At 41.0% G+C, this 17,656-nt stretch overlaps 1 protein-coding gene across 1 annotated transcript; it reads right to left on the bottom strand.

Annotated features, from left to right (window-relative positions):
• Positions 1–359: 359 nt before the first annotated feature.
• On the bottom strand, positions 360–7,635 carry dydc1.L (DPY30 domain containing 1 L homeolog). The gene is made up of 5 exons (XM_018225545.2): positions 7,309–7,635; positions 5,794–5,956; positions 3,276–3,395; positions 2,216–2,326; positions 360–795 (listed from the first exon to the last, which is right to left on the bottom strand). The coding sequence occupies exons 2-5, from the start codon at positions 5,938–5,940 to the stop codon at positions 559–561; spliced, it is 615 nt and encodes a 204-aa protein (XP_018081034.1). The 5' UTR covers positions 5,941–5,956; positions 7,309–7,635; the 3' UTR covers positions 360–558.
• Positions 7,636–17,656: the final 10,021 nt, after the last annotated feature.

Raw genomic sequence — 17,656 nt, 5'->3', positions numbered from 1 at the left:
ACTGTGTTTTAATTTCGTAGAAATAAAAATCAGAGGCTGCCACCAATTGCTCTGCATAGAGGATCATTTTTTAGGTTAGGTGCATAGAGAAGCCAGTTGCAGTAACTTTTATGGTCAGTGGCTAACGCTGACATGAAGGAGGTCTTCAATATTCTTTAAGGTCATCAGGATGCATTTGCTGCTGGATAACCTTCACATACATTATGAGTTTCTCCAGATTGTGTACCTGCTCTATGCTCTGAGCTGGCCTTTGCGGATGACACATTATCTTGCATCACAGAAGGGTTGGATCACACTCACTCCTCTTAGTTCAGTAGAAGCAGGCTATATGTATGACTAATTCATTCAAGATAGATGAACATATTTCAATAAGTGTTTATTAGAAATATGCATAATTTTAGATTCTGTATCACATTAAATAATTTTTTATTCATTATCATACTTTCCTATGCAAGAACAAACAGTTTGTCTTTTGTTACCACTATGCTAATACAATTTTATCACAGTTCATGGGAAGTTGTAACTTTATTACTGGTTAGCAAACTCTCACAAATCAGATTAAGCTGTGTTATCAGGTGGTATTTCTGAACCCTGTCCAGCATCTGTGTCTTTCATAGAAACTGCACTTTCTTCTGACGTTTCCTCCATTCCAACAGCTGCATCCAAGCTAGATTCTTCAGTTTTTGGAGTTTCAGAAATTTCTTCCACTGTTTCTTTCATGGCTGGTTCTTTAGTGGGCATATCATCAGCATCCTCAAACCCTGGAGGTATCTCTGGATCTATTGGTTTAACACCCTTAACACATATGGGAGAAAGCATAATGTTTATAAAAAAATCATAATTGCAATGGAATATATGAATAATTACTAGAACAACATAAAAACCTATGCCTCTGGTTTTAAAACAGATTCAAAATAATTTGTTTCTAAGTCTGTAAGTCTCATTACTATACACCCTCAATTGTTGCTTGTTTAATCATACAATACATAATCAAAAGTATTCAATACCCCATTCTTTTAGAGCCTTTAATGATAACTATTGCTGAAACAGATAAAGCAAAAAAACAGCATTATAACATCTGTTGATGAAGTACCTAGTGACTTTAAATGCAGCACCACTACAAGTCCTTCAGTTAGATTTCTGCCATGATAAAACTACCCTGTAAAATGATTGTAAATCCTAGCAAAAGGAAATCATTTTTAAAAATTTGGATTATTTGCATAAAATGGAGTCTATGGGAGATGGCCTTTCTGTAATTCAGAGCTTTCTGGATAATGGGTTATTGGATAACGAGTTTCCGGATAACGTATCCCATACCTGTATCTTGCTTTTACTTAACATAGCAAAATTACTCCTGGGCTAACGGCACACCAGGAAACTACCTGCAACTGTGCAAACAAAGGTATTTTGGTTCCACAATGCTTAAGTGCTCTTGTACATGTGTTGATATCCTATCCTTTCACTATACTTTAAAGACAAAAACAGCAAAATTTTGTGAAGACATAAAAAAAACAAAACCCATAAAAAAAGTTGTTCCACCAGATGTTACTGTTATCAGTGTAAGTCTAGTGCCACTTGTGACTGTTTCTCGGCCTGTGCAGTGTAGTGAGTGAAAGTGAGCAGATCAGCTGTCTCTTGGTCTGTGTTTATACGTAGGTCGAGAAACAGCCATGTCTGACAGTATCTTAAGGGCTATTCCACACGGGGAGATAGCCACGCGTTTGCGGTCGCGGCGACAAAGCGCCGCGCCAGTCGCCGCGACCGGCGCAGGCGACAGTTTTGTATGGGCGCCTATGTAAAAACGCCTGTGCTAACCACACGAGGCGATGCGCTTTTCAACAGTCGCCTGAAAATGCCTCGCCAGGCTTTTTCAGGCGACTGTTGAAAAGCGCATCGCCTCGTGTGGTTAGCACAGGCGTTTTTACATAGGCGCCCATACAAAACTGTCGCCTGCGCCGGTCGCGCGACTGGCGCGGCGCTTTGTCGCCGCGACCGCAAACGCGTGGCTATCTCCCCGTGTGGACTAGCCCTAAAGCTCTAGTTCTCTGGTTATCAGGTTCATCAGCCCTGGTTGAACTACAAATGTAGTAAAATATGTTGTGATCCACATCTCTCTAATATTATTCACTATACTGGCATTTCAAGAGGTTTTCTGTTGTACTTTTTATTGCTGTATTTTATTTTTCAGTTGTGGTGTATTTTTATGAATACTTACAGCCCCTGCCGAGTTCTCATCAGTCTCCTCCACAGTTGGCAGATTTGGTGCACCAAACTTATCTGTTAGTTCTGCAATTGTCTTCTGTGTATACTCCTCTGAAACTTGTCTCTGGAATGAACATGAGGGCTCAATTACTAAACCAGTGAAAAGTGCTGTGATACAGTATGTCAATGCCACAAAAGCTGTGTCCATTGGAACGGCATTCATGTTATTCAACTGGTGCAACCAGAAGTGCAGCATGCAAAGGGAATTCAGGATACAAAGCACCGCTCGCAAAACCTGGCCTTGTGTAATGAACGCCTGGTGCACAGGTAATAGAGGGATCGGCACCCTCCAAAGTAGATTCCAAGAAGAATTCACTGGCACTCCAAGGCAGATACAAGCAGGGACAACCCTTGAGTGTTTATTAGCAGAAAACAGCAAAGTTTTGGGGATAAAACCCCTTTGTCAAGCAGGTTTTTTTCCCCGAAATGTTGCTGCTTTCGGCTAATAAACATGCAAGGGTTGTTCCTGCTTGCATCTGCCTCGGAGTGCCAGTGAATTCTTCTTGGCATGCAAAGGGAACCCCACACTTATTGCTTGGTAGTACAGTACTTCATTGCAGCAGAGCACATTGCAGACAGAAGCACAATCAATTTAGTGGATAGCAATCTGATGGACACAAATCTCTGCCCATTTTAGCACTTAGCACTGTTTAGTTTTAACTCTAATGCTCAGGTCCCGACCCCCATCTAACCACATCAACACTACTTCTCTCAATTAACTGTGCCCCTGTAGAACCACCCAATGTTTGGCAGCAGCTAACTTTAGATTAGTAGTGACTAGTACTTTCTCAGCTTGGATGTTGGCAACTGGCTACTAGGAGCATAAATACAATCCCGTGTCTGCTTTCAGGGCACTTGTGCTTGCTCACTGACATACAGAAGTAGAAGACATTTTCAAAATCTACATGCTAAATACAATTTAATAATACAGTTCTCTTATGTATTTATCAAATCAGTATAAAGATTTTTTGTCTGTCCATTTATGGAATGAGAAAACAATCAGTTGAACTTGCCCTCTGTTCTTCAATTTTCAGCTGAATAAGCATCTCTTCTTGCTTTAGTTTTTCGATTGTTTCTAGTTCCTGACGTGCTACTTCTCTCTCTCTCTCCAATTCTTCTTTTTCAATCTTTCTCTGAAAAAAAAGGATAGAGCAGCAACAATAATGCAATTAGATTCAAACCAAGCAATAGTAGCCCTTTTGCTGAATAAGAGAGGAAGGTTTAAAATATACAGTAAATTAAAGCTATTGCCATAATTTGCCTGGGATATCCAACAGTCAAATATAATTTAATTGGCGTTGCTTATGAAAAAAGTAGTGGACAGAGCTGTGCTGTCATCAGTTCAGCTATACATTCGATATTCATCATAAGAAGTTACATGCTCTACTTCTCTGCATGCCCCTTTAGTATCTGTTGTAGCAGACATTTTTGCGTTACTAAAGCCTTGCTCAAAACTGTAGTTCCCAAAGCAATTGCAAAAGTTATGGTTTCTACATCAACTACATGAACTTTTAATATTTCATCAGCTATCTGGTTGCTACAGTCCAATTTACCTTAGCAACTGTGCAATGGTTTGAATGAGAGATTGAAATATTAATAAAAGAGAGTCAAATTAGAAAGATACATAATAAAAAGTAACCACTAGCAAGGCAACAGAAAAGTTGCTAAGAACAGGACATTCAACAACATACTAAAAGTTAACTTGCTATAAATCAGTCTAATATTGTTCATTCCTCTTGGTATGTATTACTTCAATAAATATGATTTAAGGGGTGGTTCTCCTTTAAGTTAAATATGAATATGTTATAGAATGGCTAATTCTAAGCAACTTTTCAATTGGCCTTAATTTTTTTGCCTTCTATTTCTGACTCTTTACAACTTTCAAATAGGGGTCACTGCCCCCATCTAAAAAAACAATGCTCTGTAAGGCTACAAATTTATTGCTATTGCTACTTTTCTTACTCATCTTTCTACGCAGGCTCTGTCCTATGATATTCCGGTTTCTTATTCAAATAAGTGCATAGCTGCTTGGAAAATTTGGACCCTAGCAACAAGACTGCTGAACTGGCTATCTGGAGAGCTTCTAAATAAAAAGCTAAATAACTTAAAAAAATAAAAATAAATGAAAACCATCTGCAAATTGCCTCAGAATATCACTCTCCACATCAAAGTAAAAGTGAATTTTATAGGTGAACAACCCTGTTATGTTAACTGAATCAAAAAATGAAAATCCTGCTGCAACCTCCCACCACCAGCCCCTTGGTTTGCATTCTACAACTCCAATATATTCAATTTGATTGTAGGCTGTCACCGAAACCGGACTTCACTCCTAAAATTATGCAAATAAAAATGTTTTATTACATAAAAAGGGACATCTCAGAGGGTGGCCTTACATGTTTCGTGCCTGGTGGGCACTTAGTCATAGGCTAGGGATATTCTGTATAACCAGTGATATTTAAATAACACACCAATCAGAAGAGTGTTTTGAACAGCCAATTGAAATGCTTTGTACATAAATGATTGGTTTGTCCAAAGGAAAAAGGATACATATAAGATTCACATGTTAAACAATTTAAAATTACATATTACAAAAAAAATCTGCAAATTGCCTCAGAATATCACTCTCTACATCACACTAAAAGTGAATTGTATAGGTGAACAACCCTGTTATGTTAACTGAAAATTAAAATCATAGCCTGCTGCAACCTCCCCCCACCAGCCCCTTGGTTTTCATTCTATAACTCCAATAGCATTTAGGGGCAGATTCATTAAGGGTCGAATTTCGAAGTTAAAAATACTTCGAAATTCGACCCTCGAATTGAAATCCTTCGACTTCGAATATCGAAGTCGAAGGATTTAGCGCTAATCCTGCGATCGATCGATTAAATCCTTCTAATCGAACGATTCGAAGGATTTATTCCAACGATCGAAGGAAAATCCTTCGATCAAAAAATCACAGGCAAGCCTATGGGGACCTTCCCCATAGGCTAACATTGACTTCGGTAGGTTTTACCTGCCGAAGTAGAGGGTCGAAGTTTTTTTTAAAGGGGAAGTACTTCGACTATCGAATGGTCGAATAGTCGAACGATTTTTCGTTCGATTCGTTCGATTTCGTTCGAATTCGAACGAATTTAACCAATTCGATGGTCGAAGTACCAAAAAAATACTTCGAAATTCGAATTTTTTTCATTCGAATCCTTCACTCGAGCTTCATGAATCGGCCCCTTAGTGTTACTATAAATAGAATTGGATTCGATTTTATATCAGATTTTTTAGTAACTAACAAGCACTGCAGATTCACCTTGCTTCCCTTGTGATCAGCTCATGTGGTTAAAACAATGTATATTGTCAATTCACTAATATCAAGGAACTGCACATGATCTGAACGAGGAAGTAAGTTCAAGCAAATAAGTGGCTTGCAAGAATCAAGATTGACTTTTGGTTACATTTATTCTAAATAAATAAATATTAAACATTAAATAAAGTAAATGAATTGAAATGTTTGTTGTTGTTAATCATTTGTAATATTACCTTTTCATACTCATCTAAATTGTTCCTGTACTTGTATATCCAGAGAGCTAGATACTCAATAGGATCCATCGGTCTTTTTTCCGCGACTTCTGCAAGTCCTTCGGACAAACACTTCCCTAAACAGCGCTTTATGTATTCAGAATCCATTGTTGTCCTTGCAGTCCTGTTGGAACAAAGAGTATAAAATGCTTCAAATTGTGTTCAAATTACTACTAGTGCAATCTTGTTGAACATATAAGGGTATGTTACTAAGCAATCCAAGAACCCTAATGGGTATTCATGGTATAGAGCGGGTCTGGCTGCACTTTGCACCTAGTGCCAAATAGAAATCCAGAGAGGGGTGCTTAGTACAAGCACTGGTGGGCACAGACCAGTCCTGTTCTTAACCACAGGGCCCTGCCAGCACTCCCTAACTTACATAACTTAATAAGTGATTTAATTGGCACAGTACCTGCAGCATTTTATTTAGGCTGGAAGGCAGGGTGCAAAGTGAATAAAAATAATATATTGCACCCGTTTCTTGCACTTCTCACCCTGCCTTCCACTTTGAACTTGACCCTTAGAGTATTTTCAAAGGTTACAAAATGTAATGTTGCAATAATATGTATGGTCTACTTTAGGGATGCACCAAACCCAGGATTTGGCCAGGATTCGGACTTTTTCAGCAGGATTCAGACTTGGCCGAAGCCACGTACCGGGCAGAACCAAATGTAAATTCTTAAAATCATGCGACTTTTTGTCACACAAGCAAGTAAAAAAGTTTTTAACTGCGCAAGTAGGGTTTGGATTCGGTTTGGTATTTGGCTGAATCTTTCATGAAGGATTTGGCTGAATCCCAAAATGGATTCAGTACTATTTTGAACAGCAACATACCCTAAAAATCCCAGAAGTGTTTTAGGTGTTACAGTTAGTTTTCGTACACAATGTGGCCACAGACACTATTATTATGGAAAAAAGGCTTTTTACTGAGTAATGTTATGGTAACAAAACACCATAACAACTCTCCAGTTTCTTTCCTGCTTACAGAAAGATGGATGATCTTAAATAAGAAAATACCCTTACATTTCACTCTCTGACCTTCTCGAGTAACTGTTGAGCCAATAGGGCTGTTTATTTGAAGATTCATTTTGGCTTTTGGTGTTAATAATAAAAATCAACCAGACGGTGGCGCATCACGATTACACCTAACACTATATATATATATATTGTATAATCACAAATAGCGGCGCCTATCTACAACAAGAAGTTAGCAGAAATTAAGGAACAACAGAAGTATATTCATGCATTTTGATTATCACATGGTATACGTTCTAATGTTTATTTTCCTTCTGTTATGGATCTCTGCTATAGATTGGTTTCCAAGAATTTACAATTCCACTTTAAATCATCTTCACTATAAGTTGCTTCTTTCTGGCAGACAATATATCAGGTACCAAACACGATACGTGCACCTTCTCTCTAACTATTTGGGGAGAAATAAAATAAATCAAACGATCGCTTTCTGCTCCTACTCACGCTTCACCCTCGCAGCTCAAAACATCAGAATCCGCGTCTCTTTGGTTTCCTAGCAGCCTGCCGGAAGTGAGGCTATGCCCGCCTATAAACCCGAACGCTGCTTAGCGCGGTATTATCTGCTTGTTTTGAGGTACGCCGGTGGTTATAGGCGTTGAAGTCTCTCGTGGCTGCGAGACATTTTTTTATACTAGAAGAAAAATAAGTCAGTCACAAAAAGTTGGAGTTGGTCTCATTCCGGATAAAAGCGTGACACGCGTGATGCTGGCCGTGTGACGTTTTTGCGAATCTTCTGTGTTTTTCTTCTGTTGGTTGAAAATGCACAAACTGTACCTATAGAATGGTTTTGGAGAGCTGTGCTGTGTGACGAGATGGCTGCTGGGAAAGACCTTGAGAGATTTTGGAAAGGGTTAATTTAAATCAGGGGTCTCCAAACTTATTTTTACCAATGAACCAAATTCGGATGTAAAAAGAGTTGGGCAGCAACACACAGGGGCAGATTCATTAAGGGTCGAATTTCGAAGTTAAAAATACTTCGAAATTCGACCCTCGAATTGAAATCCTTCGACTTCGAATATCGAAGTCGAAGAATTTAGCGCTAAACGTTCGTTCGATCGATCGAAGGATTTTTCGTTCGATCGAACGATTAAATCCTTCGAATCGAACGATTAAATCCTTCGAATCGAACGATTCGAAGGATTTTAATCCAACGATCGAAGGAAAATCCTTCGATAAAAAAAAGGTTAGCAAACCTATGGGGACCTTCCCCATAGGCTAACATTGACTTCGGTAGGTTTTATCTGCCGAAGTAGGGGGTCGAAGTTTTTTTTAAAGGGAAAGTACTTCGACTATCGAATGGTCGAATAGTCGAACGATTTTTCGTTCGATTCTTTCGATTTCGTTCGAATTCGAACGAATTTAACCAATTCGATGGTCGAAGTACCCAAAAAATACTTCGAAATTCGAATTTTTTTCATTCGAATCCTTCACTCGAGCTTAGTGAATCGGCCCCACAGTGTCAGACTGGGACACCAGGGGCCAACCAAAAATCTTATACCAGGGGCCCACCATAAGACCTTAGATCAGGGGCCCACTCTCAGTACTATTATAATTCCTCTCATTGCACAACCTCTATTCTGCTAGTCTCTTTACATGCTATAAACTGTTATTCAATCTATTTAGTCTCTTTGTCCTCATAGAAATAGGTAAAGGCCATGAAATATGTCAAATGTTTTGAAGCAGGAGGGCCCACTGAAACTTGGGCCCACCGGGAGTTTTCCTGGTATCCATTTGGGCCAGTCCAACACTTGCAACACAAGCATCAAAAATGTTCCTGGGTAGTGCAAAATAAGTGCCGTGATTGGTACAATTTGGAATCCCCTATACAGACTTGAAGTCTACAATAGGCTCTGTCAGGGCCAGGCCGAACCAGCCGGGCGCCCCAGGCAACCCCGCTGGCCGCATCGCCCCCTCCGCTGCGAGCATGCGCACTCGAACCTGAGCACACGCATGCGCACTGACCAGATACGTCACCCCTCACGTAAGCGTGCATGCGTGCAAATGAGCACAACGAGAAGAACAGCAGACTGGACTGGGGTAGGCAGCAGTGAAAGGTATGTGCCTGGCGCCCCTCAAGCGTTGCACCCTAGGCACATGCCTACTCTGCCTACCCCTAGTTCCGGCCCTGGGCTCTGTTTGGCAGTACACCTGGATTATATGCAACCAAAACTTCCATCCAAACCAGGAATTCAAAAATAATAACATCCAAAGGGTCGGTTATAAACATCTTGATCATGAGACACTGGTTGGGGATCACTAGTTTAGATAGTGTGGAAATTGTCCTGTTGTTTAAGTGTATGTTTATGTTTATGTTAGCTTGCTAGAAGCTGGAGTTTGTGGTAGGATATGGCAGGGGGTGGGCCATACGCTCAATATTTAGTTCAAATTAAATTCCTGTGAATGACTTTGCTCCAAAGGAAGCATAATGACATTTCTCTCAGGTTGTGAGTAGGCTATTTGCCAAGCAGCTGCCCATTTTGTTAAGCTTTGATCGACTTGGGCAATTGGTGTAATCTAAGATAGCTATTACTAGTCAAGGAAAACAAAAAAACATGAGCTAATATTGGCATATGTCCTTGGACAATCTATCAGAAACAGAAATATTTATAAAAAAATGTGCTGAAAAGGAAACACTCATTCAAGTATTTTATGAAATCTTGAATAGTGTGTATTTTTTAAAGAAAAAATGGGAATTTTATTTAACAATTTTATTTTCCCAGTTTATTTAAACACTTGAGATTTTCATTCCCACTGAAAATGAATGGAACCGAGCATGACTGGTTCAAGTTTTTTCTTAAATAAGCTAGTGTTTGAGCTGAAAAAATATAAAAAACACAAAGGGGCACATTTACTTAGCTCGAGTGAAGGAATAGAATAAAAAATACTTTGAATTTCGAAGTATTTTTTTGGCTACTTCGACCATCGAATCGGCTACTTCGACTACGACTTCGAATTAAACTATTCGAACTAAAAATCGTTCGACTATTCGACCATTTGATAGTCGAAGTACTGGCTCTTTAAAAAAAACTTCGACCCCCTACTTCGCCACCTAAAACCTACCGAGCATCAATGTTAGCTTATGGGGAAGGTCCCCATAGGCTTTCCTAGGTTTTTTTGATTGAAGGAAAATCGCTTTATCGATGGATTAAAATCCTTTGAATCGTTCGATTTGAAGGATTTAATCGTTCGATCTAACGATTTTTCCTTCGATCGTACGAACGAAGGAAATGCAGTAAATCCTTCGACTTCGATATTTGAAGTCGTAGGATTTTACTTAGACGGTCGAATATCGAGGGTTAATTAACTCTCGATATTCGACCCTAAGAAAATGTGCCCCCAGAAGTTGCTTGTTTTTTTTTTTTTGCATGTTTTTCTTTTTCTCCCTTTTTTTTCTTAATCTTAACGTTTAATAAATCGTACTTCCAGAGGAGACTAAGACAACCCTATACCTGACAAATCTGACAATCTTGAAGAATGAAGTTACACTTGTGCACAACCTCAATACCCACAAGCTACTCGTGACAAATAATGGCTAATAAACCAGGTATCATGTTCTGAAATAGCTCAAGAATCCACTACTGCAGCCTGCCATGAAAATTATGGGTATCCCTGTGAAGAACACAAAAAACTGTTTTCAAATGAACAAGGTTTATTTTCTAAAACAATTATGGCAATTTTTTTTAAAATCTTTATTGAAATTTCCATTTTTTAACCATATAATGAAATACAAATGTTGTGTAATTTTACAGGTAGTTTGCACTATTACAATAGTCGGGTGAAAGCATTTAGATTAAAAAAAACAAACACAATGGGACTATTGTATTTCTGAGAATCTTGAGATTCTGAGGTAGCTAACTACAGTATACAATAAAACTATGTTTTTAACTAACAACTTATTGTTTGGCTCTTTTTTTTCTTTTACTTTATTTTGCAACATTATTTGTATAAGGAACAATATCTGGATAATAGGGTAACTATATATCTAAGACCACAGAGACATCCTCTTTTTTCTTAGACAAGCGTCCATAGTATTTACAGGTATGAATAACAATTGCACTTTCAAAAACATAACCATTTTCAACATTGTGCTGAATATTGACTAATCACTTCAGTAGAAGTTTCTGTTAACCTTATATTGAATTTTTAATCTACCATTATTGCAGTTATAAGTGCTTTTATCTTAGGAATTGAAAGAAGTGGGATCTGCCATGATTTGGCAATTAACTGTTTAGCTGCGGTAAATATGAACATGATTAATTTCCTAGATTTGCCATTAATGTTAGGGATCCATTGATTAAAGGAGAAGGAAAGCTCCAAGACAGTTTATTGCTAATAGATTAGCCACACTAGTACAAGCTAGAACTCTATATTTATTCTGCAGAATGCTTTACCATACCAGAGTAAACAGCTCTAGACACTGTCTCTGTTTGTTTAGCATAGAAGATGCCATATAAGTTTGGTGTGACATCACTTCCTGCCTGAGTCTCTCCTTGCTCACTTACAGCTCTGAGCTCAGATTACAGCAGGGATGGGAGGAGGGAGGAGGGAGAGGAGCAAACTGAGCATGCTCAAGCCCTAACCCTGGAGGTTTAAGATGAAAACAGGAAGTCTGATACAGAAGCCCATGTGTACACAATAGAAGGAAAGAAATGCAGTGTTTCTTTTGACAAAGGACTCAGAGCAGCATTACTTTGAGGGTTTACTGGTGTATTTATATAGACCTTTCTGATAAAGCTTACTTAATTTTAGCCTTTCCTTCTCCTTTAAACAGAGCTATCCAAGGGTCCTTTCTAATATGAATATGCGTAATAGAATTGATCATGCCAAAGACCCTTGACCAGTACCTTTGTACTATGGGACATTGCTACCATATGTGGCCCATGGTTCCTTCCTCCCCACAATTAGTAAAGCAAGCAGGAGATTGGGAGGTAGATGATAGGCATCAAATACCAGCGAGTTAGTTCTTTATAAGAAGTTTCCACTTGGCCTAAGTTGGCAAATTCTAATAAAGATATTCTAATAAAGATAAAAATAATAAAGATACATACGTATGTGTTACTTTAATTGTAGAAAATACAATTATCTAATAATAGTAAACACTACATTGTGCTTGTTGCTTAATAATTTAAAATAACTTAATAAGTTGTATTTGTTTACTTATAGTCAACCCTAACATCCTTTTCCTACTGCAACCAACCATAACTGGTGAAAGCTGTCAGTGACTTCCAACATTAGTGTGTTGGTTGTGGGTGAAAAAATGTTAGGCGAGGAACTCATGAAATAATTAAATATATAACTGTGACTGGCTGAATATTAAAGCATTCAGTTTTACATTGCATGATGGCTCAAAAACCAGTTCATTCTGCAACAGAATTTAATAATCAACCATGTAGCATCAGGTACTAAAACAGACGTAACCTCATTTTACCCTGGATGATTTTTGCAGTGAAATTTAACGATTTCACAATATCATGATCATGTGCAGTCAATGACAACTGGAAGAAAAAAATATATAAAATCTCTATATTATATTTATTAATTACAGTTTAGTTGGTTTTAGTTGGACAGAAAAATAAAATTAGTAGAATTACAGTTAATAAACAAAATGGAATGTTACAGGGTTATTCCTGTGCAAGTCGTACTTGCTTCAGTTATACTTTAGTAACCTTGTCGAAAAGTTTCTTTTGTTTGTCTACACAAGGTTGATGCAAGGTTCCCATGGAATTATTCATTAGTAGTGTAGCGCTATAGTAAACTGCTTCTACTTTAGCAGTTATAGCTACTTTCCTTTGTGGGCTCTCACCACAAATGAGCTCTCTTTCTCAGGGGCAAGCCCTCGCAACGAAGTGGAGGAAGGGTGTAGTGCAACTGCAACTCGGTGCAATAGCACAATGATGGGCGCCAATAGTTCTTTTAACAGTAAACCAAAAGAATATTTATTGAACAATAAAGCATGAAGATGATCAGTACAATTATCCACAATGGAGCATCAAATACCACAGCAGCATTAAAGGAGCTTATACTCACAGCACGCATAGGCTGAATCCCCACAGGCCAGGGAATAGCAGCAGAGAGTAGTTGCAGCAGGTGTGGGTATTAATATATCTTCAGTACTCAGGCACTCCTGGTTGCTCTTAGGGGAAACCTACCATCCCTAATCTCAACACATTTAGTCCCTCTCTGGGTCAGTATTACCCAGGGATCTTAATCCCACTAATCTCCTCGTAGGAGCCTTGAGCTGCTCAACTATTTAACCTCTCTATCACTCCTAGAGTGATCTATGAACAAGTATAGCTATCTACTTACTAGGGTACTGGACTCTAGGGTCAGCACTACCCATTCCCTTCCAGCCTGTTTGGTTGGGCTAAAGCAATGGACCCAGAGCACATGGCTCCTAAACCTTTTATACTCTGGCACAGCGCCACTCAGGTCACAGTGTGAATTACAGGGGTTACATAAGCACAGGAGCACAGTACTCCTCCCAACTGTGTTTTAGGACCCACTTAGGTATCCAAATAGCTAAGGATGTGCCTGTCAATAAAGTGTAAGGGTGTCTAAGATTTTCACATCCCTACATTCTCCCCCTGGTGAATTCCTTCCGTCCCGGCAAGGAACCTTCAAAAAAAACAATACTGAAAATATAGCAGTTAAGGCACATCATGCAAGAAACCTTTTCAAAGAACACATTGCATTACTATACCATTATCTTATAACCTCTTCGGGGTAACTCTCCTGAGTAACCCAGGTACAATGGCATAACTGAAAGAGAACATATCAATAGCACAGTTTCATTCATGAACAGGTAAACTTTTATCAGTACACCTGCAAAAGAACACAAGTTAGAACTACTGCAGTTCAAACACAATCAGTATTCTAGTCCATCAAATAGTCGAACCCCCAATCCTCTTTGAAAATGCACTTAGGAGAAATTGGATGAACCTACCAACGGGCAGGTATTAACTAAAACAGTCCTTGGGCCTAACTCCAACTGGAGTAAAATGAAAAACAATCCTCCCCTGTAGAAAGTTCAGTCACTTTGAAGGGACAGGAAAATAGGCAGATAGCTCAAAAATAGCCACAACAAACTCCCAATGGAGTATCAGCAGTGAAACCAAGAAATAAACACCCACCCACCAGCAGATTAAATCATGTGAAGAAATCTTGCCTTAGTATCTTCATAGGGGATGTAGTATTTGGGATGGGGTTTGTCCACCCACTGTCCATCTCCCAAATAGACTTCCAAGTTGAAGTACTTGGTGGGGTTATACTTGCCACAGCTTTTCACGGCATTCTTTAGAATGGTGCGGCCATACCACCATTCCCTTTCTATGGAACGCAGGTACTGCCAATCCTGCTCTCTCCTCACTTTGTCAGGATTGGTAAGGCAACTGTGGTGCATCTTTTCTTTGCGAAGAATCTCATCTATGAGCCAATTTTCATAAGATGCCGCCACCTTCTCGTACACCCACAGTGGTGCATAGGGCATGAAATATCCCCAAGTTCTATGAACATGAAAATTTATCACCCTCTGTACTCTGGATACAGAGGTGAATACATTGGGGTCTGCCCGTCCTGGCAGCACCCAAAAATCTTTTTCCTCCTCAGGACCAATGATGGGAGGTGCAGTGAAACTGGAAGGTCTCTCTATAGAAGGTGTTGGCTCAGACACGGCTTCAGGAGTTTCCTCTTCATATTCTTCCCATCCAGGGGCTCTTTTGAGGATGGAGTCATCAGCAACAACTGGAATGGTAGCAACCAGTCCTTTCTCCCTCTCTAGGGATATCTTACCCCACACGTGATGGTACAGCTCCGACACGTGAGTGCTCTCTCCTGGCTCACTAGGAGTTTGAAACACTGTCACCTGGGAGCACACATTCTTTGTTGGCTCACTAGCCACAGATCGTCGGCTCTGACATCTGACCTGAGCCGGAAGGTCCAATGTGGAATCTCCATCACTGTCCACACTGGCAGAGATCAACTTTTCTAACAGGTCCTCCTCATCCTCCAGGATTGGAGGATCTCGAATGGTTGGAGCAACAGGAGCAATGGTCCCCAACCTGCCAAAGGAAAACTTCCTCCAGTCCACATCAGAACTAAGGACTGGAAGTGGTGCAGGAACAGCTAGGGCTGTATAGACAGTCACTGTTAAATCCCCATGAAGTCCCATGCCACTGAGCAATACTTTGCGGGGCAAAGGATCATCTTTGGGGCAAATCGTCACAAGAGGCTCCTGGTCAGTTCCAACATTATCCTCTTCTGAGGCATGGAGCAATTCAGGATTTGAATTCACCTCCCACGAAACATCAGGCTCAGCATAGCTAGATATGAACGGCTGAGACATTTCCTCCTCTGAGGATACAAGAGCAGCTTCAGACCTGCAAGCTACATCAGGCTCTAACACGTGCCACACCCCTTCTCGAAAGTCCTCTTGGGGTGTGCCGGGGACCCAACAGTCAGGGTCCTCAACTGTTAGTAAGGAATTCAAGTCTCCCCCTGGTACATCTGAAACTGGGGAAGACGCTTTAAGAGGCAAAGGCGCAGGACACGCCAAAATATTTTGTTCACCCTCGGACTTTAGCAAGGGGATATTAGGAGTCACATCAGCCGCCCAGCCGGACGGCACTCTTTCGTGACCCGCAGCGGCGGTCACAAGTTCCTCTCCCCCTGGTATGATCAGATCAGTCTGCGAGGCACAATCGCACATGAACTTAACCTCACTGAGTTTTAAGGCCGGCACTGTTGCAGACACTGAGACAGACTCGGGCATAGAAACAAAGTCCATAGCAGGCTCAGGGACTGGTGTATGGACAAGCTCTGGAGCGGGGCCGGAGACAAGCTTGGGTGCGGCTCCAGATATGGGGCCCGCAGCCGCTACCACCCCGGGGCACCCTCTATCTCGTTATAGATGAGAATAGTTTTGCCGCTCACCTTGTCCCGTATTCGGTCCACCAAGGGAGGTTGATCAGCCCGCTTGAATGGTCCCATCCACAGATGAGCTTCACACTGGAAACAAACACTCTCCGGATCTTCCAAGGCGTTGGGTGCTTCCAAGTCGCACACGCCACAGGCCGGAATCATTGTTCCCCATTCACTTGGGGTAAAGGTTCCTTGGTATATGTACTGCCACTCAGCCTCCACCCGGATAGGAACGGAATCAGCTCTCGCTCGACGAGGCAAAGGCTCCATGGGCAGCTCCGGAACAACGGGTTCGGAAATCGGCTCCATAACAGAATTCGGGTCACAGTCCACTAGCTCCGAAGATCCTAGCAGCATGAACGGCAAACAGGATATGCCAGCCAAGCTATCTTTTAAATTAGGACGTCGCGACATCTCCTCAGTAACGCCTCCTAGAGGTGAGTGAGTATGCCCCTTACTTCTTCGCGGGCTTTCTGACTTAACCCCTTCTGGGCAGGTCCAGGGCACAGGGTGTGGCGCAGCAGAGAATTTCTTAACAGCCACTTTTCCTGTGCGAGGGGGAATAGGTGGCGGTGTAGCAAGACAGCTATCCACCAACGGGTCTTTTTCCTGGGCAATATTAGGACATTCCTCAACGGGCAAACTGACACTACAGTCCTTGACATCATCAGCTAGGAACGGATTAAGCCCAGGGGTAGACACATTAATCTCATAATCATCAGACACTTTAGTGCTGCAGCCCTCTTGTTCTCCCAATAAACTCGAGCAGTTAAAAGAGTCAGTTACACAGTCACTAAAAGGAGCTAGCTGAAACCCAAATGGAGGGAGTGTTGGCGGGCTCTGGTACCGACAAGGGCACCCTTCGCTCTGGACTCCCATCGGATAGACTCTAGAAGGCCATGTGCTTTTCTGGGGCACTACAGGAACCCAATATAAGAGCCGGACAAATCCCTTCTTGTCTGAGGGTTCTCTAGCTACATAAGCAAACGCATCAAATATAGAATTTCCCATTAGCGATTGATTCACAACGTCTATGGGACATTTCTCAGGTACATCATCTACCATAAATGTGTATTCAGGATCCGCTCCCATATCCAGGGACCAATCCCACATTGCAGCTTCAGATAGGAGAGCCATAATGTTTAATAAGGACAGAACCAAGCAAACATACACTTCTCACTGGAATCAGTATGGCAGCACTGGGGGAATAAGAACTACAGACTTTCCCCACAGTAAGGTGCCTTTTTCCTACTGGGTCCGCACACGCAGCGCCTGTCACACTAGGCTGCGTGCAGTATAACAATTAATGGTTACAGTTAACCCTTTAGAGCCCCACGTTGGGCGCCAATATGTAGCGCTATAGTAAACTGCTTCTACTTTAGCAGTTATAGCTACTTTCCTTTGTGGGCTCTCACCACAAATGAGCTCTCTTTCTCAGGGGCAAGCCCTCGCAACGAAGTGGAGGAAGGGTGTAGTGCAACTGCAACTCGGTGCAATAGCACAATGATGGGCGCCAATAGTTCTTTTAACAGTAAACCAAAAGAATATTTATTGAACAATAAAGCATGAAGATGATCAGTACAATTATCCACAATGGAGCATCAAATACCACAGCAGCATTAAAGGAGCTTATACTCACAGCACGCATAGGCTGAATCCCCACAGGCCAGGGAATAGCAGCAGAGAGTAGTTGCAGCAGGTGTGGGTATTAATATATCTTCAGTACTCAGGCACTCCTGGTTGCTCTTAGGGGAAACCTACCATCCCTAATCTCAACACATTTAGTCCCTCTCTGGGTCAGTATTACCCAGGGATCTTAATCCCACTAATCTCCTCGTAGGAGCCTTGAGCTGCTCAACTATTTAACCTCTCTATC

This window comes from Xenopus laevis, chromosome 7L (genome assembly GCF_017654675.1).
Source record: "Xenopus laevis strain J_2021 chromosome 7L, Xenopus_laevis_v10.1, whole genome shotgun sequence".
Taxonomy (NCBI): Eukaryota; Metazoa; Chordata; class Amphibia; order Anura; family Pipidae; genus Xenopus; species Xenopus laevis.
Note: the sequence above shows the minus strand (reverse complement) of the source record. Positions and strands in the feature narration are given on the sequence as shown.

What these genes read in the sequence shown, in the direction of transcription:
- dydc1.L (XM_018225545.2), bottom strand. Translation starts at nt 5,940, where the DNA reads ATGGATTCTGAATACATAAAGCGCTGTTTAGGGAAGTGTTTGTCCGAA. An exon ending in TGAAAATTGAAGAACAGAGG is followed by an intron (nt 2,327 to 3,275) that starts GCAAGTTCAACT and finishes TGTTCATTCCAG; the next exon opens with AGACAAGTTTCAGAGGAGTA. An exon ending in ATGAGAACTCGGCAGGGGCT is followed by an intron (nt 796 to 2,215) that starts GTAAGTATTCAT and finishes ATATGTGTTAAG; the next exon opens with GGTGTTAAACCAATAGATCC.